Genomic DNA, 22,354 nt, shown 5'->3' with positions numbered 1-22,354 from the left:
GTATATGAGGGACTGTCCTCATCATGGCTTTTCACAAGAGAATCTTATGAACATCTTCTATGGAGGAATTGACCAGAAGTACCAAATGGCACTCGATACCGCCAGCAGAGGAGATTTTTCTACTAACATTGCCGCTGAAGCAAACCTCTTGATCGAAAACCTTGCAGCGAGTAACAGCAATCATAGCCATGAATATGATCGTTCTCTGCGTGTTGTTAGCTCCGTGAATACAGATGTTATTAAGAGTCTCACTGCCAAGGTAGACCATCTTTTGAAGAGAGATCAGCAAGCTGTCAACATGTGCGACAGGCATACGGTGCGTATCAGCAAGTTGGAGTAAATTCAGGTTTTGAGGGGACAGAGGAGTTGAACTATGTAGGAGGACAAGGGAACTATCAGAATCATGGGTTAAATCAAAATTATAGAAATCATCCTAATCTCTCCTACAGAAGCACCAACGTTGAGAATCCTCAGGATCATGTGTATCCTCCACATAGTCAACAAGGTAACTTCCGGCAAGGATTTCAGAACAAAGGTGTTGGATTTAATAGCTCAAATGTCCAAGGATACCACGCTCCATCTGCAGCTCCACAAGATAACAAACTCGAATTGATGATGCAAGCACTGCTGGAGGGCCATAAGAAAAGTTCTGCTAAGATTAATGTCAAGATTGATAGCATGTACAATGATTTGAATGGGAAATTTGAGAGGTTGAGTTCACGTGTTGATTCCATTGATAAGAGAGTCTCTGCTATTTCTTCTAGCTCTAAGAACAAAGAGTCATGCAATGCTATAACACTCCATGATGGGATTGAAGATGAGCTGAGTTGTGTTGTGATCAACTCATGCTTGCCTTCCGCAGAGACGAGATCGATCAATCCTGAGACTAGACCGGTCGGTCCCATCTATTCTGATAATTTGAGTTTGATCCCCAGAGAAGTTGGATCGACCGATCCCCCTTATAGATCGGTCGATCCCGTCGTTGTTGCAGAGTCTTTCTCAGAAAATTTCAGACTGGCTGCTTTTGAGTATTTGTAACCTTTGGGAGAACAATAGATAAGCATGAGGCTCGACCTCTAGAAAGACAACTTTTATTCTAGGCAGCTTTTGAGTATTTGTAACCTTTGGGAGAAGATCTCTAATCCTCTCTAACACTTTGGAGAAGATTTCTGAACCCTTTTTATTTATTTTATTTTGCAATTCAATTATGTCTTCTTCTTCTTTGATTTGCTGTTCTTTTATCTCCATGTCTGAGTAGTTTCTCAATTGGGTTTAGGGTTTCAGAAGGGTTTCTATGATTAAGGGGAGGTATTGGTTTAGGATTTAGAAAGAATTTTAATGACTTTATGTTCTTGCTGATTGTTAGAATCATAGAAAATTGAAAGTTAAAAATGAAGGATTCTTAGAGATTGTTTAGGAAGTTTTTTAAAATCTTGATGATTTGTTTTTTCTAATCTTGTAAAATCTTTCTATTTGGTGAAAGAGTTTTTATGACTTTTGTTATTAAGGAAATGATATAAAATCCTAAACCAATAACATAAAATTTGAATTCATTAACAATCCAAGATTCTTTTGTTTTACTTGAATAACATAAAACTTTTAATGACTTTATAAAACTCTTAATCCAATAACACTAGATTTATCAAGATTTTAGATAACTTTTTACAAATCCACAACCAATAACACCAAATTTTTAAAGAGTTTTTAAAAGTCTTGATTGAATAACAACATATTTTACCTAACTTTTAAAGTCATTAAAATTCTTTCTAAATCTTGAACCAATACCTCCCCCTAATTGATGCTAGGTTTTAGATTTGGGGTTGATCTATTTTGTTCTTCATCTATTGTTGTTCATAATGCTTAAACTAGATTAGCTACCTAATTTCTGATTTTAGGTTTAATTCATCGGGGCACCAAAAGTGTTGTTGAGTTGCTGGAAAAGAACATAGGTGAGCAAGGTGGACCTTAGCCAACGGAAGTTGAAGTTGAGGCATCTTGTGAACTAATCAAACCTGAACCTATTAATGCTTGCTTAATTTGCTGGATTCAAACGGAAGTTTAGGATTTAGTAAATTCATTGCTTAGGTAGTTATCGCTGGGGAAGTATGATAGCTTTACAAACGTGATTTGAGTTCAAGAATTGTGTTTAATGCATCCCTATCTAATCATCTAAATTTGTGATCATAGTCCCTAATAATTCCCTGCACCCAATGTTTTCTCTTTTGATTTAAAACACTTATTTACTTTCTGTTTTGATAGTTACTTGTAACACAAACTTTCTCTTTGCCTTAGCTATATTCGGTCTATATAAATTCATAGTGCATCGCTTGGTCTCTGTGGATTCGACCCTGAAGTGTTACAACGATACCACTAGATCGTGGTGGAGTACACATTGGGTTTAATTGACCTTTGATCACACATAATCCAAGGAAAAGCTGTAACCCGAGACCCTGGATTTTGTGCCCCTAAGAAGTGGTCTACATTCGCAAACACCGATTCTGTTGGAAAGCCAATTGTGCCCGTCGGAACATTAGAAAGAGCCCAAGCCTGACGCGCAGGCGGACACTCAAAAAGGGCATGATTAACAGTTTCAACCGGAGCACCACACCGAGCACACTCCAAGTCGCACGAAATTCCCCGGCGAATTAAATTTGCTGCGACCGAAAGACAACCAGAAAGTACTTGCCACATAAAGTGCTGTATTTTGGGGGGGGCACTTGACTTTCCAAAAACTAGCCTTTAAGGGATTTATGTCGGGGCCACATACCACCGCCGGGGCTCCAGTAGAAACCGCGAGACGAGCCTTATGATACCCTGATCTAACCGTATACTTCCCAGACTTCGTAAAATGCCAACCTAGCGAATCGCTTTGCGGAGTAATACTCAGAGGTATAGCCCCTATCAAAGCCACATCAACGGGATCAAAATGGTCGGTTAGCCGATCCATCCTCCATGTGTTAGTACTGCGGTCAATCAAATCATGAATATGAAGCAAAGCATCCTTAAAGGAATCCTTACTTAACGCTGGTCTCGAGAATTGGGCTGGAACCCAGGGATCTGTCCAAACAGAAACAGTATTCCTGGATCCGACCCGTTTAATAAGCCTTTTACTTACCAGAGATCTAGCGGAAAAAATACTTCTCCAACCATAAGATGGAGAGTAAGATTTTATTGGATCCATAGGATCTGAGTTTCGATAATACCAACTTTTAAACACCCTTGCAAAAAGCGAGTCCGGGACTTCTATCAGCCGCCATAACTGCTTGGCCAACAATGCCGAATTGAAATCATCAATATTCCGAAAACCCAAACCTCCGAGTTGCTTACTCGAACAGTGCTTTTCCCACGCTAACCAATGCATACCCCGCGATTGACCATCAGCGCTCCACCAAAAATTTGCTATGGCACTAGTAATTTTGGACGTTATTGTTTTCGGGATTCGAAAGCATGACATCACAAACGTCGGAACCGCAGTGGTCACTGATTTTATCATCACTTCTTTCCCTCCTTTCGAAAGAAGTTTGGCCGACCAACCAGTAGTACGGCCTTGGAGCTTGTCCCATACAAAATTGTAAAATTAAAAAAGTAGATTTTAGGAGCTTAAAAAAATATTGTTTTTTTGTGCCTTTAAAGACAAAAGATTATATCTTTGGGGCCTTTAAAAAAGGAATTATAAGATTTTCTTCTACAAAATTAATTTTTAAAATTATAGACCGATACATTTGTTTCTTGAAAATTTGTGGCGGGTCTGCGTAATCGTTGTGATATTCGTTAGGAAGATTGTGGCAGAAATATTTGGATTAGTTTATATGGAGCCATTTGACCTCATTTGTAGATGGCCACACCATTTTCGAAGATTCTACATTACTTTACTCAGATCAACTTAAACCTTGATTTATAATACAGATTCTGCACCAATGGTATCAAGTTCGCTCCAAAGAACTCAAACCTTTGACTCAATCAACCATTTGACCTATTAGTTTCAGGTCCTTGTCAACTCGTGGAGCGGTAGGGCTTTGCATTCGGGTAACCCGTTCGGATTCGGATATTATTCAATCGGGTGTGGATAAATGTGTTAGAAAAATAAAACATATTGGATGTTTTTTATATATGGATTCGGGTACGATTTTTTATGCCCATAACCAATGAAAAATAGGAATCACCTCTCCATTTAAAATATGAGAATTGTACCACTTACATTTCATAGTCTGACCCCAATAAAACAACGTATCTTGTATTTAAAGATGCAAAGTATGTAAAGCACCAATGATCTTGCTTTTCACCTTTTTCGTGCATAAAGTTACCCCATCAATAACCAAATCCCATTTTGAGTTCATTCACCACAAGAGATTCTAATTGCCTTGTCAATCAATACTCCCAAAAGATCCCAAATCAAAGACAGAGGACAAAACAGAAACAAGATTTGACAAAACCAGGCTTCAAATTCTCCTCACACATTCTATAAACCATGTCTAATTCTATCCACTACACCCAAAAACCACTATGCTTCGACAAACCAAGTCTCATACAGGCATTTCATCAAACACCTTGCATGCTTTATATATCGACTATCACATTCTTCACAAACTCTCAAAGAAGTGTAACACGTTAACAATATGTATAAAGTAGTATGATACTGAAAAATGTACAAAGAACTGTTTACGTAAAACATTATTAACAAATAACTAATATTAATAATGTACAAAGAACTATTTACATAAAATATAATTAACAAATCACTAATCACAAAATTATCGATAATTATATATCAAATTGAATAGAATCGAATCGAATTGAAAATGTCCTAAATACCCAAAAATCTCTAAAAATAACCAAAATCAACTAATTTAACCGGATCAAAACCAGAACAAAACCGAATTTTACAGTAATTATAGATCGAACTCAATATAATTGAACCGGAAGCGCCCTAAATACCCCGAATGCCCTAGACACTCCTATGGGAAATTTTTACAAATCTCAACAACTTCAGAAAAGATCAACAAGGAAAGTGGAAAAACATTGGATAATAATATATTAAACATGTCTTATACAAGCATAACTAGAAGCGGACCCGCGCTACAGCTCGGAGGAGTATTTATTCATATGTAATATAATATGTACTAAAAGTAGCAATAAACTTAAAATATTGTAAAATCTGTTATTTGTTAAAGGTACAACATATAATATATGTTTTGACGGATCAATTTGTAAAAAACTGCATCGGCAAAAACATTACTAACCCGCTCTTTTTTTTGGACAAACCCGCTCTATAATATGATTGTGAGTTTTGCAAACCAATCTATGTATTCTTAAAAATATCATGATATATAAATGAATAATATTTCTATTATAAAATATATGATTATAATTAATGTATATGAAACCATAAATAATATTGATGAAATTGTATACATACCCGGATGGCATAATAACATGTGAGTTTATAGAACTGCATATTTTGTTATTGTAAACACACATAGATCGGTTTGCTCTATTAAACAAATAGCTATCTAAATTGATTGAAAATATGCAAATCCTATTATGTTATTAAAAATCCATATGATAATTTAAAATATGATATAGATGAACAACCATCATATTAAAAATGAGGAAGAGGTAATGTGAAGATCACAAGATTTTTAGAACTTAAATTAGTATAATATTATAATATATGATAAGAGACTAAGAGAGAGGGAGAGAAGAAAAGAATATGTTTCCATCATGAAAGTATTGACACATCTCTTTATGTATAGGAAGAAGAAGTGTGTCCAACAATTTAATATTAATTTTAAATATAATTATATATTTTCAAAATCTGCACATTTATTAGGAGCAATTAATATGAAAATTACCATAAAAATCGGTTATTAATTATGGCAATTAATATGAAAGATTTTTTCCCATAAAAATAGTAACTTCCTTGTAATTGTTATATGATTTTATTATAGGAAATTTAATAATATTACTATTGTTTTCATTTTTTCGGTTTCTATGCATATCCAAATAATGATAGTAAAAAATTTAAATATTAGGAAATTAACAAAATTAATGGTAAATATTTTAATAATAATAATTTCTAGTATAATTTTAATTTTTATATATTAAAATAATGTTAAACTTTGCTGTACATATATATGCCTTTTATATTTTTTTATCAAATATTTTTTCTTATATAAAATAATAATTTCGTTTTTTAAAGGAATCTATTATATATCAATATTTTAATTTTAATTATATATTTTTAATCAGAAGTTATTTATGGTATATGCTATATTCAGTTTGATTCAATTTGCAAATTTTGGTAAAGTTTTTATCGGATTAAATATTAATCGATAATGATTGATAGTTTCCTAAATTACAGGAACACAAAATATTCATGTAACTAACGTGGTTCACTTATGGAAAATCTGTTTAAATTTTAGTTTAAAATTATAACCCAATAACCCACTATAAACGCAGCGGATATTTTGCACCCGAATCCGATTTCATAATTTCGAGTAATTTTTAGAAATTGACCCGACCCATAATCGATTTTGTACTTCTCTTTTTCTATATATCACAAGGAAGATTAGGGTTATTGTTTTGGTTATTGTTTGAAATTATAAAGTTATGTATGGCAGCAATTCAGTTAACTAGTAAGATGAATGTATAACGCTCATTAGTTAATCTAAAGTCTAAACAGTGAAGGTACCTGCATTTCTTAAAGGGTCTCTCTCATACTTGGATTTGAAGCAGAGACATTTGTTCGACTCTGAACGCTGCATTGATCTCAATATGCGAGAGAGTGTGCAATCGAGATTGATCATTGAGTATTAGATATATTAATTCCGGTTATCTAGAACTATAATTCAGATTTGGTTAACTCCTCCGTGAAACTCCAGAACCTGGCTTCTCTGTTTCCAATTAACGGGAATAATATATCTAATATTGAGATCACAGAAACCGGCCGGACATAGCTTCTGATCTTCTCCGAAATTGTTTCTTCTCCCTCGCCGCATGGATTGATCTCTCCATTGTCTGTGTACTCCGGTAATCGTCTCTCCTAATTATATGGGCCTATTGGGCTTTCTTATTTTAATGTTTGGTTCTTTACTAGTGCTCGGTAATCTTAGTTTTGGTATCTAAGATGTCCTACTATGATCTCTCTGCATCAAATTATTTTTTGTTGTTGAGCCAAGCCTAAGGGCTTATATCAGCTTATGTTTTCTTGTAGGCCAGCCATGGGAGTTGTTTCGTCATGATCAATCATCCCTTTTAGAGACCACAAAAGTTGTTGACATCTGTCCGTCGAAGAAGAAGAAGAAGAAGTTTTGAATCGAGAACGAAGAAGAAGGGAGATAGCTTGGTTTTGTTTAATTTGGTTGGTTCAATTCGGTTAACATATTTAGTTAAATTAAAAATCTATTTAATTTGGTATTCAAAATCAATTCAACAATGTTTGGTTTGGTTTTAGTTAATCCATCAACCATTTTATTCTAATCCATTTCAACCCAATCCATTAAACCCATAAACCATTTTGATCCATTAATCCATCAAAACCCAAACTATCAATCCAATAAATTTTTGGATTGGTTTGATTTGAGTTGATCCACAATTTTGGATCCATTTTGACACCCCTATTGACATGTAAAAACTTAGCTAAGTGGTTCTGTTTATCTTACTTGATTTTGAGATTTTGTTTAGTTACTGAAAAGTCTAAGAAACCTTAGCTCCATTTTTATCTCCATTTTTTTCCTCTAAATGGTTATAAACTAGTTGATTAGTGTTGGAAAAACTTAACACATTAATAGTTATGTTTCTTGGCAATTTCTTAATCCCTTTAAATATTTTACTAGCTCTAGAATCAATTCAATTGTGAAACGTAGCAAGCTTAATTCACTTGAATCTCTCAAATGTGGAAAGTAATATATTATGTACCTTTAGTGCTGCATTGATTACTCTATTTGTTTTTAACTTGTAATTTTAGTAACGCAGCTGATCCAACAGACAAACCATTACAATCGCCATAATAATCATCTTATCTACTATTAGTCAGCACTCGTTACCATCCCCTAAATTGTGGTTGAAATGAAACGGTGAGACTCTCTCCCAAGTACGTTACTCTCGCGTGTTAATGCCCTCCTCTCTTTTGCTCTAATTTAAATATATATATATATATATATATATATATATATATATATTTTGTGTACTAGGATTGATGTAACTGATGGAATCTTTCAGAAAATGAGAATGATGTGAACCTCACTGGTCCAGAAATTTTCTTCCTCGGCTCTCTTAATCATATCCTCTTAAATGTTTTTAATTTATTCCCAACACATTGTATTTTTCTTCTCCTTAAAAGCTGATGCTTCTTCTGTAGCCAACCAACTCTCATCACAACATTGAGAAAATAGAATCTTCAAAGCAAGATGGATGAACATGCAACCCCACTCTTGTCTAAAGACCAATCATCATCATCATCATCCTCCTCTGTGGTGACTTCATCTTTGAAATGGGTATTGAAAGTTGTTATGTCTGTGATATTCGTGACTTGGGTTGTCTTCCTTTTGATGTACCCTGGAACACTCGGCGATCAACTCCTCACAAACTGGAGGGCTGTCTCCTCCAAAACTCTCTATGGCACCACAGGTTACATTATGTACCATCACTTCTGCTTTGTTTTCTCCGACAACTGTCCAAATTGTTAACCATCTAATTGTCTAAAACTTGCAGGAAGCATGTTCCTACTTTTTAGTGGTCCGATTCTTGTTATCTCCGTCCTAGCTTCTCTCTATCTCATCATCTCTGGGGAAGAGAAGGTCTTCACTAAGTAAGTATGGTGGAAAGAGATTCTTTAAACTATTTTATTGAGCTGATTGTCACATACAGTGGCAAAACATATTATAATATAAACCTTTAAGTAACTGTATAAAATTGCATTCTTTTGGTTTTTGGTCTTACATAAATGTGTGTTTTGGTGATTGTGAAGGAAGAAGATATCGAAATTCCCAAGGTTTAGGCTATGGACATTTCCTGTTCTTGTGGATGGACCATTTGGAGTTGTTTCTGCAGCTGAGTTTCTTGGGATTTTGGTCTTCTCTGTTTTTTTCCTATGGGCTATCTATGCTTATACCTTGAGGAACCTCAGCCTTCTTGAATTATTCCATGTGCTTCCTGACAAAAAAAGGTTCTTTAACTCATTTCCTTCTTTCTGTTCAGCTTTGTTTTGTTTTTTTTTTTTTTTTGTCTCATTCCAATCATTTATTTGTGGCTGTGTGTGTGTGTGTGTGTTCAGTGTTCTTCTGCTAGAGGTAACGGGTCTCCGTTTTGGAATGATTGGATTGTTGTGTATGGTGTTTTTGTTTCTACCAATCTCGAGAGGCTCCGTTCTTCTCCGTCTTATCGATATCCCTTTCGAGCATGCTACAAGATATCATGTTTGGCTTGGTCATATCACTATGGCTTTCTTCACCTTACATGGCCTCTGTTATGTTGTTGGATGGGCCATTCAAGGTCAACTTTTAAAGAGTGTAAGATTCCTGCACCATCATTTAATCTTGACGTGATAGTAAAGCGGCAGCCTAGTTTATTTAATAATACCAATTGGTTTTGAGATGATGTTATCACACACACAGTCTTACTTATATTTCTTACTGTGTTCTATACTAAAGTTTAATCATCACTACTTACTCCTCTCAGTTATTTGAATGGAAAGCTACTGGAATTGCTAATTTACCTGGAGTTATTAGTCTAGTGGCTGGTTTACTGATGTGGGTCACGTCGCTTCACACCGTGAGAAAGCTTTACTTTGAGCTCTTCTTCTACACCCATCAACTATACATTGTCTTTGTAGTCTTCTTGGCACTTCACGTTGGTGACTACTTGTTCAGTATAGTTTCTGGAGGAATATTTCTTTTCATTCTTGACCGTTTCTTGAGGTTCTGCCAATCCAGAAGGACTGTAGATGTAATCTCTGCAAAGAGCCTACCCTGTGGAACTCTCGAACTAGTCCTTTCCAAACCACCAAGTAACAAACTCTGTTTAACCTCTCTCTTCCCTGTACCTCTAATCTAAAGGCCATTTTACTGACTTTGTTCCTTTCCAATTTTGTTGTAACCAGATATGAGATACAATGCGCTTAGTTTTATCTTTCTTCAAGTGAGGGAACTATCATGGCTACAATGGCATCCTTTCAGTGTTTCATCAAGTCCTTTAGATGGGAACCATCATGTTGCGGTTCTCATAAAGGTTCTTGGTGGATGGACTGCAAAGCTTAGAGACCAGTTGTCAAATCTATATGAGGCAGAGAATCAAGACCAACTCATTTCTCTTCAGTCATATCCCAAAATCACAACTTGTGTGGAGGGACCTTATGGACATGAATCTCCATACCACTTAGGGTACGAGAACCTGGTCTTAGTAGCAGGAGGAATCGGGATCACGCCTTTTTTCGCCATCTTAAGTGATATCCTACACCGTAAAAGAGATGGGAAACCTTGTTTACCGAGTAAGGTTTTAGTTGTCTGGGCCATTAAAAACTCAGACGAGCTCTCTCTTCTCTCAGCAATTGACATACCTTCCATTTGCCCTTCCTTCTCTAAGAAACTAAACCTTGAAATTCACATCTATGTCACACGACAGTCGGAGGCTCTCTTGGTAATTAGTCTCTTACATATATAAGATATTTGGTATCTGCGGTAGGCCTTAACTAGTTAGTTGAACTCTGCTTTGTTTCATGGTCATAACAGGAAGATGGGATGGTTCACAAGGTGGTGCATCCTTCTGTCAAGCCAAAACAAACCAACGGGTGTCCCATGTCGGTTCTAGTAGGTACAGGGGATAACATATGGTCTGGACTGTACCTAGTTGTCTCCACCATTGGGTTTATTGCAATGATCACGTTGTTGGACATTTTTTACATAAATAAATACAACATAACGACATGGTGGTACAAGGGGCTTCTGTTTGTTGTTTGTATGGTTGCAAGTGTGTTGATTTTTGGAGGTCTTGTGGTTGTTTTCTGGCATCGCTGGGGTCACAAAACCGGTGAAGTGAAAGCAAATGGCAATGACAAGGTAGCTTTGAATGTAGAAGAACCCCATAATCCATCTGCAGCAGAGCTCAAAGGCTTGGAGATAGAAGAAGAAGATGTCCAGAGTTACACCACTATGCGTTATGGCACCAGACCTGACTTTAGAGGTACAGAGGTACTTTAGAGGTTTAGTTAAAAAAATTTAACGGTTTATTTAAATTTGTATTATTGTTTTGTGATTTTGCAGAGATATTTGAGTCGTTGAATGGGAAATGGGGAAGTGTAGATGTTGGAGTGATAGTATGCGGTCCAGCGGCTCTTCAGGCGACCGTAGCCAAACAAATACGGTCACATAGCATCTGTCGATCGGCGAATCATCCTCTTTTCCACTTCAACAGCCATAGTTTCGATCTCTAAGCTAGTTAAGCTTTCAAAGGCCAAGAACATTATGGTAATGTGATGGAAAAGTATAAGTGTATAGTTTAGGTAATCGCAGTCTGTCTGTATGTATTAAAGAAACAGCTATGGTTGATATGTGTATGTTTTTATCTTTCAATTTTTTAATTATGTATAAATAATCAAAATGTATGAGCATGCATCTTATATGGTTTCTATACTTGTTTGTTGGTGGTATTCTTTGTACATTGGACATTCCCTATATAATAAAACAGAAGTACACAATTTTTTTTGGTGGACTATATAATTTTTATAAGTTGGTTACAAAATAGGTTATAGATTAAATATAGGTTGGTTACAGAAAAATGTTAAGATTAATTGGTCAATTTGTGGGCTATATGAATACACTTAAGAATATCCCAAATAATCATCTTAAAGAGAATATTCCAATGATTTATACAATTTTCTAAATAAAATCTTTAGTATTCCATGTATTGTTACAAAATATACACCGTTAGACATAAAAATATACTCTTAAGCGTAAAAAGGAATAAAATCTTGACAACTTATCACAATTGATCGTGATTTCCGAGATCTTATTGTGCGGTTGAAAATAAAATATTACCTAAGCATGTGTCATATTAAAAAACTTTCATCAAACATGTTCAAAAACTAAAATAAAAATAAACAACAAACATAAACATTAACATTTCTCATATATAAAATTACAAATTAACAATATAAAACTTATAAAATATGTGTCTTTTCAAATCATCATATTTAGCATATGATTTTATTGCATAATGTTTTATCCAAAAAAACTTTTAAAAACAATCATATAAATTATATTTTATTCTAAAATTATAATAGAAATAAAAAGAATTTCAATATGTGCTCTAGCACGGGTCCTAATTTAGTATAATATATAATTAAATGCAAGCTGGTAATGTCTAAAATTACATAACTGGTCAAATTATTTATAATTTTTTTTTGTTTTCGATTTTTCTTAATAAATTGAGATATGTCCGTATTGTAAAAAACCATTAATCAAAGATAACCGACATATGTATCTTAAATTCCTAATGAATTGTATTAGTATCGTTTGAGCTCCATCTTATTCCATGTAATTTTGTAACACAGTGAATCTATAATTCATTACATATAAATGATCTTTTTATAAGCTACTACTTTTATATATTTGGTGAGATTTCGAAGAACTCTATGATGATGACGCCAGCAACACGAAATGTAATTTTTATCGAATTAAAAGTTATAGTAGATCAGTTTGAGTTCTATGAATTGACTCGTGAGATGTAATTCTTTCTTTCTTAGGTCATTATTGATCTAACATCGATTTATTCGGGCACAAATGTCTATAAATATGTTTAAGAAAAAAGACTACGTGAATTCCTCTTGAAAAAAAAAATTTGATTATAACAAACCAACTTTAGAAAAATAATAATCGATATATTTAAATTTTACGGTGGACTATCATTTTCCAGTATAAGTGAATTTTACGCAAAAATATTCTTTCTTGTAAGAAAATGTTTTTAATTTTTAATATAAACTGTAATGACTCTAGAAAATGATGACGTGGAAGACACCATAATCATAAGCATAAAATAAAAAAAATTGCATCCCACCACCGACACTTTGTATTAGGAGACTTGTCTTTTTCATCCACCCGACATTAAGCCCATTTGCTTTACTAGTAAACAAAGCATCTCACATTTTTATAACGGACAAATTATATTAAAAAATTGTTTATTTTGGAGAAACGGTGGATTTAAAATAATAATTTAATGTCTTCCGACAAAATAAAGTAATATATGTAAACGTCTAAACATTTTTCTTTATTTGTAGAAAAAAGAAAATTTACATAAGATTTTTTTTACCAGTTGGCAAGAAAGCTCAATCATAGTTGGCCAGAAAAGAAAAAAAAAATTCCAGAATTAGTGTTAGCTGTAACGTAACATGCACAAATTAACCAAACAACAAGCATATAATAAGATAATAACAAAAAATAATTGAAGTGATGGAGAGACTTAAGAAGAGAAACTAAAAACTAAAAAGAGAGAGAGAGAGAGAGCCACCACTACTACCAAAACCAGATCTCACACAGTTCATTATTATTGACTAGCTCACATTTCTTCACTTCCACACACTTCTTCTTTTTTATTCTCAGATCTGAATCCTTTAGTGTTGGTTCATCTTAGCGAAGCATCATCATGTACGGACGAGATCCATGGGGAGGTCCATTGGAGATCAACACAGCAGATTCCGCCACCGACGATGATCGTAGCCGGAATTTAAACGATTTAGATCGCGCTGCTCTTTCGCGGCCACTCGATGAGACGCAGCAGAGCTGGTTGCTTGGTCCGACTGAGCAGAAGAAGAAGAAGTACGTCGATCTCGGTTGTATTATCGTTAGCCGCAAGATCTTCGTCTGGACTGTCGGTACTATCGTTGCCGCCGCGTTGCTCGCCGGATTCATCACCTTGATCGTTAAAACTGTGCCGCGTCATCATCATAAGACTCCTCCGCCGGATAATTACACCTTAGCTCTTCACAAAGCTCTTAAGTTCTTCAATGCTCAGAAATGTAAGTCTGGATTCTCTTACTTTGATTTAGCAAAATTTAGCCTAAGATCTGATCATATAGAGATGGATTTGTAGATCTAAGTCTGATTTTGACGGTTTTGATTCTGTAGCTGGGAGATTGCCGAAGCACAACAACGTGTCATGGAGAGGTAACTCTGGGCTTCAAGATGGGAAAGGTGAGACCGGAAGCTTCTACAAAGATTTGGTGGGAGGTTATTACGATGCTGGTGATGCTATCAAGTTCAACTTTCCCATGGCTTATGCTATGACCATGTTGAGTTGGAGTGTTATCGAATACAGTGCTAAATACGAAGCCGCGGGTGAGCTCGTCCATGTTAAGGAGCTTATCAAATGGGGAACTGATTACTTTCTCAAGACTTTCAATAGTACTGCTGATTCCATTGATGATCTTGTGTCTCAGGTACTACTTTCTGACCTCTTGAAGGTGGATCTTAGCTTTCTTTTGTTTTGAGTTGTTTGTTCACTCGTTACATGTTTATGGCAGGTCGGATCAGGGAATACTGATGATGGAAATACAGATCCTAATGACCATTACTGTTGGATGCGTCCTGAGGACATGGATTATAAAAGGCCTGTGACTACGTGTAACGGTGGCTGTTCGGATCTTGCTGCGGAGATGGCAGCTGCTTTGGCTTCAGCGTCTATTGTGTTCAAGGACAACAAGGAGTATTCTAAAAAGCTTGTCCATGGTGCTAAGACGGTGTATCAGTTTGGAAGAACTCGGAGAGGAAGATATAGTGCAGGCACTGCGGAATCTGCCAAGTTCTATAATTCAAGCATGTATTGGGATGAGTTCATTTGGGGTGGTGCTTGGTTGTACTATGCTACAGGAAATGTAACCTATCTCAATCTAATCACCCAACCTACGATGGCCAAGCATGCTGGTGCCTTCTGGGGTGGCCCTTACTATGGTGTATTTAGCTGGGACAACAAGCTTGCTGGTGCTCAGGTCAGTTCACAGAACAACTTGCTGTGGTTATGTTTCTTAGATATTCATGTCTTCTTGATTATTTGCCTTAACCATACTGCTCCTGACTTTTTGAATCTCTTTTGCTATGTAGTTACTGTTGAGCCGGTTGAGGTTGTTTCTAAGCCCTGGATATCCATATGAAGAAATTCTAAGGACCTTCCACAATCAGACCAGTATCGTCATGTGCTCATACTTGCCTTATTTCAACAAATTTAACAGAACCAAGGGTAAGTTACCTTTCCAGTCTTTATGTTTGCCTCTAATAAAACTCCAACCGTTGGGCCTGTTCTTGTTATGGAAGTATAACATGTAAATTTTGGTATGTTCAGGAGGGTTGCTAGAGTTGAATCATGGAGACCCACAGCCGCTGCAGTATTCTGCAAATGCAGCTTTCTTAGCGACTCTTTACAGTGATTATCTTGATGCTGCTGATACTCCTGGATGGTACTGTGGACCCAATTTCTATTCGACTAATGTGCTACGTGACTTTGCGAGATCCCAGGTAATGCATCTTTGACTTAACTCTTTACACAAATGGTAATCTCAGATACAGTAATGGATAATTTCCAAAAATGACATTTGTGACCAAGATTATACAAAAATCTTGTTAAATTTGATTTATTATTTTATCCCCTAAAGAATTGGACTTAACTCGGCTTCGCTGTGTTTTGGCAGATTGATTACATACTCGGTAAAAACCCTCGGAAAATGAGTTATCTGGTTGGTTTTGGCACAAAATACCCAAAACATGTGCATCATAGAGGAGCATCGATTCCAAAGAACAAAGTCAAATATAATTGCAAAGGAGGATGGAAATGGAGAGACAGTAAGAAACCAAACCCAAACACGATTGAAGGAGCCATGGTTGCTGGTCCTGACAAGCGCGACGGGTTCCGCGATGTCCGTATGAACTACAACTACACTGAACCGACTCTTGCAGGAAATGCTGGGCTGGTCGCAGCTCTCGTGGCATTGTCTGGTGAAGAAGAAGCTACTGGTAAGATAGACAAAAATACTATTTTCTCAGCTGTTCCTCCGTTGTTTCCTACTCCACCGCCTCCACCAGCACCATGGAAACCTTGAGAAAGATAAGACTTGTGTGAATCTGTTGCTGCTGCCAAAACAAATGAATGAGGTCAGGATTTGGGTGTGACACCAGAAGATTAGAAGCTAAACACAAGTCAGCCATAACCAACTAAGGATTTCATTTGGCTTTACTAGATACAAACCCTGGGTGGGTCAGCTTACCACGAGCATTGTCTTTCTTTCTATTTTTGGGTTGCTCTTTTGTTCTTGTGAGATATAATATATATCTATGCGTTTTACTCTGTATATGTTTGATACCAAACTTGTATTCTTTGAAAAACAATTGAATGAACTGTCTTAAACTTTTAACTATGTTTCATGGTGTAAAATCAACTTATTATGAGGAATACAAACAAGCTTATATCGTTGGATATCTACTTCTGGTGCTTGTGTTTGTAAACAAAAGAACGTTTGTCCAAGTTCCATCATTATAGAACTCAATAACATTTGCAGCCTAAAAAGAAGGGACAAGTGACTGTGATTTTCAATGGTTAGACAGTTAGAAATATTGGGTTCGAATGGTGTTGTGATTAGGCCCTAGTTATGATACCTATATTGATGGTCGGTTTATGCTTTATCATGATGTTCTAGCATGTATTTATTCGTTTGTTACGTATAGAAAAGGAGACGCAGAGAAAAGTACACTTAACAAAAGGAATTACAAATGGCATTCTATATACAGGATGGAATTTTTATTTACAAGGATCATGGAGGAGCCAAACTTATACTGTAACTTATCACATCACACAGGCCAGATGTGTCCGAAAGGCTTTGTTCATACAAGCTTCGATATTACATGACATGACGCCCAGAAGGCCTTTGATGCAACCCTGAGGATCACCGGGTTTTGGTAGATCCTGTCAGTGAAGTGAAAACAAAAAAATGCATAGATTGGTGAGAACGATAAGCAATGCGACTTGGAGAAGCAAGCTTAACATGGATATTGCAATGTAAAAGCAAGCAATGATAAAGAACATATTCATATGATTTTATACCCTATAACAGTTGCGCTCCACGATGCTACATTGTAAGCGACCTTACTTCCATCCCAGGCTTTCCGAAGCTTCCCCTTTCTCTTCTTCACTGAGAACATTCTGCTAAGTGCTACATTACAAATCAAACATTAATACTCTACTATGCCACCGCTGAGGAACTTCACACGTAATCAACCTCAAAGAAAAGAAATTGGCAACTTAATGGTCTTTGTTTGCGTAAACGGAATAACAAGCTTCCAAGTTCAGAGTTAAACTTCTTACTAAAGTTTAGAACAGATACATAACCAAAGAATAGTCTAAGGATGAATTCCAATGCATCCCCTACTCTCATATGCCCTTTACTGATTCCTATATACTTCTGCTTTTCCTCTAAAGATCTAACTGTCTTCCTAACAGAGTGTAAGCGACACTAACATGGCTGTTATGTAACGTCTACTTATCATTGAGATACACAGCATTTTGAAGGTTGAGTACGAATGGAAAGCCTAGGATACCTTTCTGAAGCTGCTCAGGAGTCAAATCCTGCATAATGATGCCAAATCGAATAAACTCAGGCTGATATAAAAACGAGAGCAAAATTAAAATGCAAGCTTGAGTACCTTTTTCTGCTTAAGTGATGATAAATAAGTAGCCATGAAACAAGCAATACCCTCTGCTATATCCTCTTCCCTAACAAGGACATAATCTTCTTCACTTTGAGCCATGCTTTCATCATCCCAAAGATCATCTTCACTAACTACATCCCATGAGCTACTACAATCTTCTAAAAACAAACAGAAATCACAATTATCTAAACAACCCAAATGAGTAAAATCATAGGATTGGGTAAAAACAAAGATGAAGTATTCAGTTCCTCACCAGCAACCTGAGCTGACTCAATCTTGTCAATGAAGTCATGGCATTCAACTCTGGATTTGATGAGATCATATAACTGAAACAAGGAAGACGAAGAAGAAGGTCATTTACAAACTCATGGCGCACATAAGTCTCTTCACCAAATTCAAAATCGTTATAAAAATTTGGAGATACATACTTCATCAGCTTCAGGATCGGAAGAAGAAACTTCTCCCCTGCTCGATTCCTTCTCGCCGGTGATTTTATCTTCTTCGTCGTCGTCTTCAGAACTGAGTTCGGCTAAGTTTAAGAGCTCGAGGGCTCTTTGGCAATCATCGAGCAAAGCTTGCAAAGTCTTCCGCTTGACACGAATGTTATCCTTGTCGATACGTTTCCCTTTGATCTCGCAATCGATGTCCATAGCTGCCTCCTACTAGGGTTTGTCTCACCCTTCCACCCCACCCTCTTCAGCGAGGTTGCAATCGAAGCTCTTGCGGCATAGAAACAGCCAAAATCAACGAAGATCTGCTGCAATCGCAATCCAAGATGAGTAGAAAGACGACGACCCGACCCGACCTGACTGATCGTTTTTGCTTTTTTTTTTTTTCTTTTTTTTTGTCTTGCAATCAATTCGTTTTTGGGTTTTGGTTTATTAATTAATTAAAATTAAAAATGTAATTTCGTTCTTTTTTTTTTATGTGTGAGCTGTGGCGTGACTACTATGCTTAAGACTTTAAACAAGTTTGCTAGTAGTTTCTTGGACGAAATTGCTAACTGGGGATTCTCCGTGGAATTTTCAGGCCCAAAGAAAAGAAAAAATCTAAAAAGAAATTAAAAATTAGGAAAATTGGTTCCACGAAAATGATTTTGAGAATCGTATGAGAATGGATGCGTGACTGGTTCTGATTGGCTAGGGGGAAAAATATAAATGAGGATAAACAATTTTTTTTTCTATTTTTTTCTTTTTCTTCACGACATATCTCTCTCTGTAAGAGAAACGGCGAAACCATCGGCGATTCACCGTTTTACTGTGAAAATTCACCGATTCACCTTGAATCGTTGGATTTTTCGGCTGAAACACGAAAGATCTTCATATATGAGAGAGATATGTCGAGGTTTCGGGTTCCAATCGAGATTCCACTCGATGTGACGATTCGTTGCTCAAGGCCTTCTATCTCCCACGGCGATTACGATGGCGGAAGATTCATGTGATGGGATTAATGGGACGGCGAGGTCAAGCAGCTGGCGGATCCAATCACAAAAGGTTCGTCTGATTATTACCGATTAGGGTTTGTAAGGTTAGGGTTTGTGAGAATTTTAATCGAACATACATGTGAGTCTGGGTTTACAATTCTGATCGATTGTGATTGTTTTTACAATTCCGATTGTATTGATTTCACGGGGTAGGCTAAATCTCAGAAATTTGGTAGGGTTTGACTTTAACTTTGGGTTTACTTATGCGATTCCTTCTCTGCGGGTTTAACCAGACTCACAAAACCGTATGTTGTTGTATGTTATCTCATAATTAGTCACTTGTTGTATGCTTTGTTAGTGTTAAAATTTGATTAGAATGAAGTGGTTTTATGTTGTGTTTTGTTAAGGTCTCATGAACCGTATGTTGGTGTTGTTGTCTGATTATTAGTAACTGGTTGTAATTGTCTGTTGTGTTCAAGTTTGTTTAGAATAATGTGGTTTTGTGTTGTGATGTGTTAAGTCTCATGAACCGTGTGTTATTGTTTGGTGACCGATTAGTAGTAACCGGTTTTATACTCTTTTGTCAATGGAAGTTTTATTACAAGTATGTGGTTTCATGTGCTATTGTGTTTAAGTCTGATGATGAACCGTGTTAACTGGTTTTGTGTGGTTTTGTGCGAGGTGTTCAATGGAGTCGTGCAAGTGTACCACAGAGATGTCGTATTGAGCGAAGAGAGGTGTGTTTGGGCAAAGGTCTTTGTTGGGTGTGTTACTCCAAAAAGTAAGCAACTCTATATTTCTGATTTTGTAATTTGTGTTAAGTTTAGCTTTTTGACTTAGTTCTAACCGTTGTCGTTGTCACTTAAACAGGATACATAGACAGTTGTGCTAGGGTTAATGGTAGTGGTTCTCTTGTTATCCCCCGTGATCTTTGTTGTTTGTACTCCCGTTTCCTTGTGTTGTTTGTATTATTAAGTTTTAGGTGTTTCTTCTTCTATATATTGAAGAGACATTGAACTCATTCCTCACAACTCAATTTCTATCTTTTTCAATTTCTCTCTCCCTTAACCTTTGTTCTTTTTTTTTTTAGTTGGTATAAACTTCAACAAATCAAGCATTACCCACAAGAACTTGTTTCTACTTCTATCTCTTTCTTAAGTTTGAAAATCCAAAACATATCTTAAAATCCCTTTTCATTACCCCAAAAAAAAACATCAAAAAGATTCAATCTGTAAAATAATGTTGTTTTCTTTCTCATGTAATATAAATAATTAAATAATTATTTCTTGTTTTGATTATTTCATAATTCATAAAAATGTGAATTAATAAAAAATTGTTTAATAAACATTATTTTATTACTTAAGCAACCATCATAGAGATTCTTTAGTGGAGGAGTGATTTAGTTTAAGTTGTTAATGGATTGATATGATTAGTTTAATATTAATAATATGATTAATTAAATTAAGAGAATCTTGATCCAAATTCTTGACTAGAATTGGTCTAAATGCTAGTATTAAAATGTTTCTTGCTAAAGTGCATTATGTCTTGCAGATTCTATTGTTAGGGCATCATTAACGGAAGAACTTTTTTTTGTGTTCTTAGATTAAATATATAGTGAAAATAATGTTAGATCAGTTGTTAAGATCATAGGTAAAAAAAATGGGAGAACTAATTATGGTGTTCTTAGAATAAAGATATAGTGAAATAATGTAAGATCAGTAGTTAAGATCTTTTGTTAAGAAGCTAGTTATTGGGAGAACATGTTTAAGATCATAAGATTTAATAATATAATATTCATAAACATTTTACAAATTATAAAAATAACATTTAAATTGCTTACTTATAAACTTGTAAATAAAATGTAAAAAAACAAACAAACATATTACTTAATTAATTATAGCAGATAAACATCTTATTTAATGAATAAATAGTTTAATGTCCAAATTTATTCCATATATGCTCTATCAAATCCTCTTTTAATTTCTCATGTGCTTGTCTATCACGAATTATAGTATGGCCATCACCTAAACCCTCAAGATTTGAAGGCATATTTACTGAAAACGAAAGATCTGGAGTAATTCCGGTTCCATCTTCTTGTTGGAATTCTTGTTCGTCATAGAGCGTGTATGAATCTCGTTCATCTTCGACAATCATATTATGGAGTATGAGACATGCTCTCATAATATATGCAATCTTACCCTTTGACCATAAAAGAGATGGATTTTTAATCATGGCGAATCTAGATTGCAGGACTCCAAATGCACGCTCAACATCTTTTCGTGCACCTTCTTGTTTTTCTGCAAACAAACGATGTTTCGGATGTTGTGGTTGTGGGATGGATTTAACAAATGTCGCCCATTCCGGGTAAATACCATCCGTCAAATAGTAAGCCAAATTATACTCATTTCCGTTGACATAGTACGTAACTTCAGGAGCTCGACCGTAAATAATGTCATTAAATACTGGTGATTGATCAAGAACATTTAAATCGTTACAAGTACCTGGAGCTCCAAAAAATGCGTGCCATATCCAGAGATCTTGTGAAGCTACCGCCTCCAAAACAATTGTTGGTTTACCGGTGCCTCGTGAATACATTCCTTTCCAGGCTGTTGGGCAATTTTTCCACTTCCAATGCATACAGTCGATGCTTCCAACCATCCCGGGAAAACCCCGCAGTTCTCCGTAAAAGAGTAGCCTTTGAAGATCCGCTTGTGTGGGTCGGCGTAGGTATTCAGTGCCAAACAAGTCAACTATTCCGACGACGAAATGTTCCAAACATTTACGAGAAGTCGATTCAGAGATACGTAAATATTCGTCAACCGAGTCCGCCCCAATCCCATATGCTAGTAGTCGAATTGCTTCAGTACATTGTTGTAGCGGTGAGAAACCATTCCGGAAGGTTGCATCCTTTTTTGGTTTAAAATATGGAACTTCTTCACTGAGACGATTCACAATACGCAAGAACAATGACTTGTTCATGCGAAACCGTCGGCGAAATTGTCTTGTCGTGTAAGTCGGATTATCACTAAAATAATCGTTCCATAAACGTTCGTGGCCTTCTTCCCGTTGTCTATCGATATAAATACGTGTAGATGGTTCTTCCGAAATTTCCTCTTCAGCAGCTTCAAATTGATTATTAAATTGCTCTTGAAAAAATTGGTTCATACTATCATTATTTGGATCATAATGGTAGTGAAATTTGTTTGAAGAAGATGCCATAGCAAAGAAGAAGAGAAAGAAGTATTTG

The 22,354-nt window shown here is 35.8% G+C and overlaps 4 protein-coding genes across 5 annotated transcripts; 2 read left to right on the top strand and 2 right to left on the bottom strand.

Annotated features, from left to right (window-relative positions):
• LOC104725473 (ferric reduction oxidase 7, chloroplastic) lies at window positions 8,240–11,653 on the top strand. Its single transcript, XM_010444140.2, has 8 exons — window positions 8,240–8,628; window positions 8,713–8,809; window positions 8,969–9,166; window positions 9,275–9,509; window positions 9,679–10,006; window positions 10,100–10,635; window positions 10,728–11,178; window positions 11,259–11,653. The coding sequence occupies exons 1-8, from the start codon at window positions 8,409–8,411 to the stop codon at window positions 11,426–11,428; spliced, it is 2,235 nt and encodes a 744-aa protein (XP_010442442.1). The 5' UTR covers window positions 8,240–8,408; the 3' UTR covers window positions 11,429–11,653.
• On the top strand, window positions 13,435–16,396 carry LOC104725472 (endoglucanase 25). The gene is made up of 6 exons (XM_010444139.1): window positions 13,435–14,008; window positions 14,118–14,428; window positions 14,513–14,977; window positions 15,090–15,225; window positions 15,328–15,500; window positions 15,674–16,396. The coding sequence occupies exons 1-6, from the start codon at window positions 13,636–13,638 to the stop codon at window positions 16,079–16,081; spliced, it is 1,866 nt and encodes a 621-aa protein (XP_010442441.1). The 5' UTR covers window positions 13,435–13,635; the 3' UTR covers window positions 16,082–16,396.
• On the bottom strand, window positions 16,709–18,555 carry LOC104725471. Of its 2 annotated transcripts, none has more exons than XM_010444138.2 (6): window positions 18,113–18,555; window positions 17,938–18,010; window positions 17,679–17,842; window positions 17,574–17,601; window positions 17,080–17,188; window positions 16,709–16,941 (listed from the first exon to the last, which is right to left on the bottom strand). In XM_010444138.2, exons 1-6 carry the CDS (start codon window positions 18,332–18,334, stop codon window positions 16,860–16,862), a joined length of 678 nt encoding a protein of 225 aa, XP_010442440.1. In that variant the 5' UTR covers window positions 18,335–18,555; the 3' UTR covers window positions 16,709–16,859. The 2 variants fall into 2 exon arrangements, with proteins under 2 accessions (XP_010442440.1, XP_019087151.1); XM_019231606.1 differs by having other exon boundaries at window positions 17,679–17,839.
• Window positions 21,238–22,326, bottom strand: LOC104728741 (putative nuclease HARBI1; the record flags this gene model as incomplete). The annotated part of the gene is made up of 1 exon (XM_010447685.1): window positions 21,238–22,326. A coding segment is annotated over exon 1 (1,089 nt), but the record flags the coding sequence as incomplete, so codon positions are not given.

Source organism: Camelina sativa, chromosome 11 (genome assembly GCF_000633955.1).
Source record: "Camelina sativa cultivar DH55 chromosome 11, Cs, whole genome shotgun sequence".
NCBI classification, from domain to species: domain Eukaryota; kingdom Viridiplantae; phylum Streptophyta; class Magnoliopsida; order Brassicales; family Brassicaceae; genus Camelina; species Camelina sativa.
This window is presented reverse-complemented; position numbering and strand designations above follow the sequence as displayed.

What these genes read in the sequence shown, in the direction of transcription:
- LOC104725473 (XM_010444140.2), top strand. Translation starts at nt 8,409, where the DNA reads ATGGATGAACATGCAACCCCACTCTTGTCTAAAGACCAATCATCATCA. An exon ending in AACTCTCTATGGCACCACAG is followed by an intron (nt 8,629 to 8,712) that starts GTTACATTATGT and finishes TAAAACTTGCAG; the next exon opens with GAAGCATGTTCCTACTTTTT. An exon ending in GACAGTCGGAGGCTCTCTTG is followed by an intron (nt 10,636 to 10,727) that starts GTAATTAGTCTC and finishes TGGTCATAACAG; the next exon opens with GAAGATGGGATGGTTCACAA.
- LOC104725472 (XM_010444139.1), top strand. Translation starts at nt 13,636, where the DNA reads ATGTACGGACGAGATCCATGGGGAGGTCCATTGGAGATCAACACAGCA. An exon ending in TTGATGATCTTGTGTCTCAG is followed by an intron (nt 14,429 to 14,512) that starts GTACTACTTTCT and finishes TGTTTATGGCAG; the next exon opens with GTCGGATCAGGGAATACTGA. An exon ending in CAAATTTAACAGAACCAAGG is followed by an intron (nt 15,226 to 15,327) that starts GTAAGTTACCTT and finishes TGGTATGTTCAG; the next exon opens with GAGGGTTGCTAGAGTTGAAT.
- LOC104725471 (XM_010444138.2), bottom strand. Translation starts at nt 18,334, where the DNA reads ATGGACATCGATTGCGAGATCAAAGGGAAACGTATCGACAAGGATAAC. An exon ending in CATCACTTAAGCAGAAAAAG is followed by an intron (nt 17,602 to 17,678) that starts GTACTCAAGCTT and finishes ATCATTATGCAG; the next exon opens with GATTTGACTCCTGAGCAGCT. An exon ending in TCCTGAGCAGCTTCAGAAAG is followed by an intron (nt 17,189 to 17,573) that starts GTATCCTAGGCT and finishes TTTGTAATGTAG; the next exon opens with CACTTAGCAGAATGTTCTCA.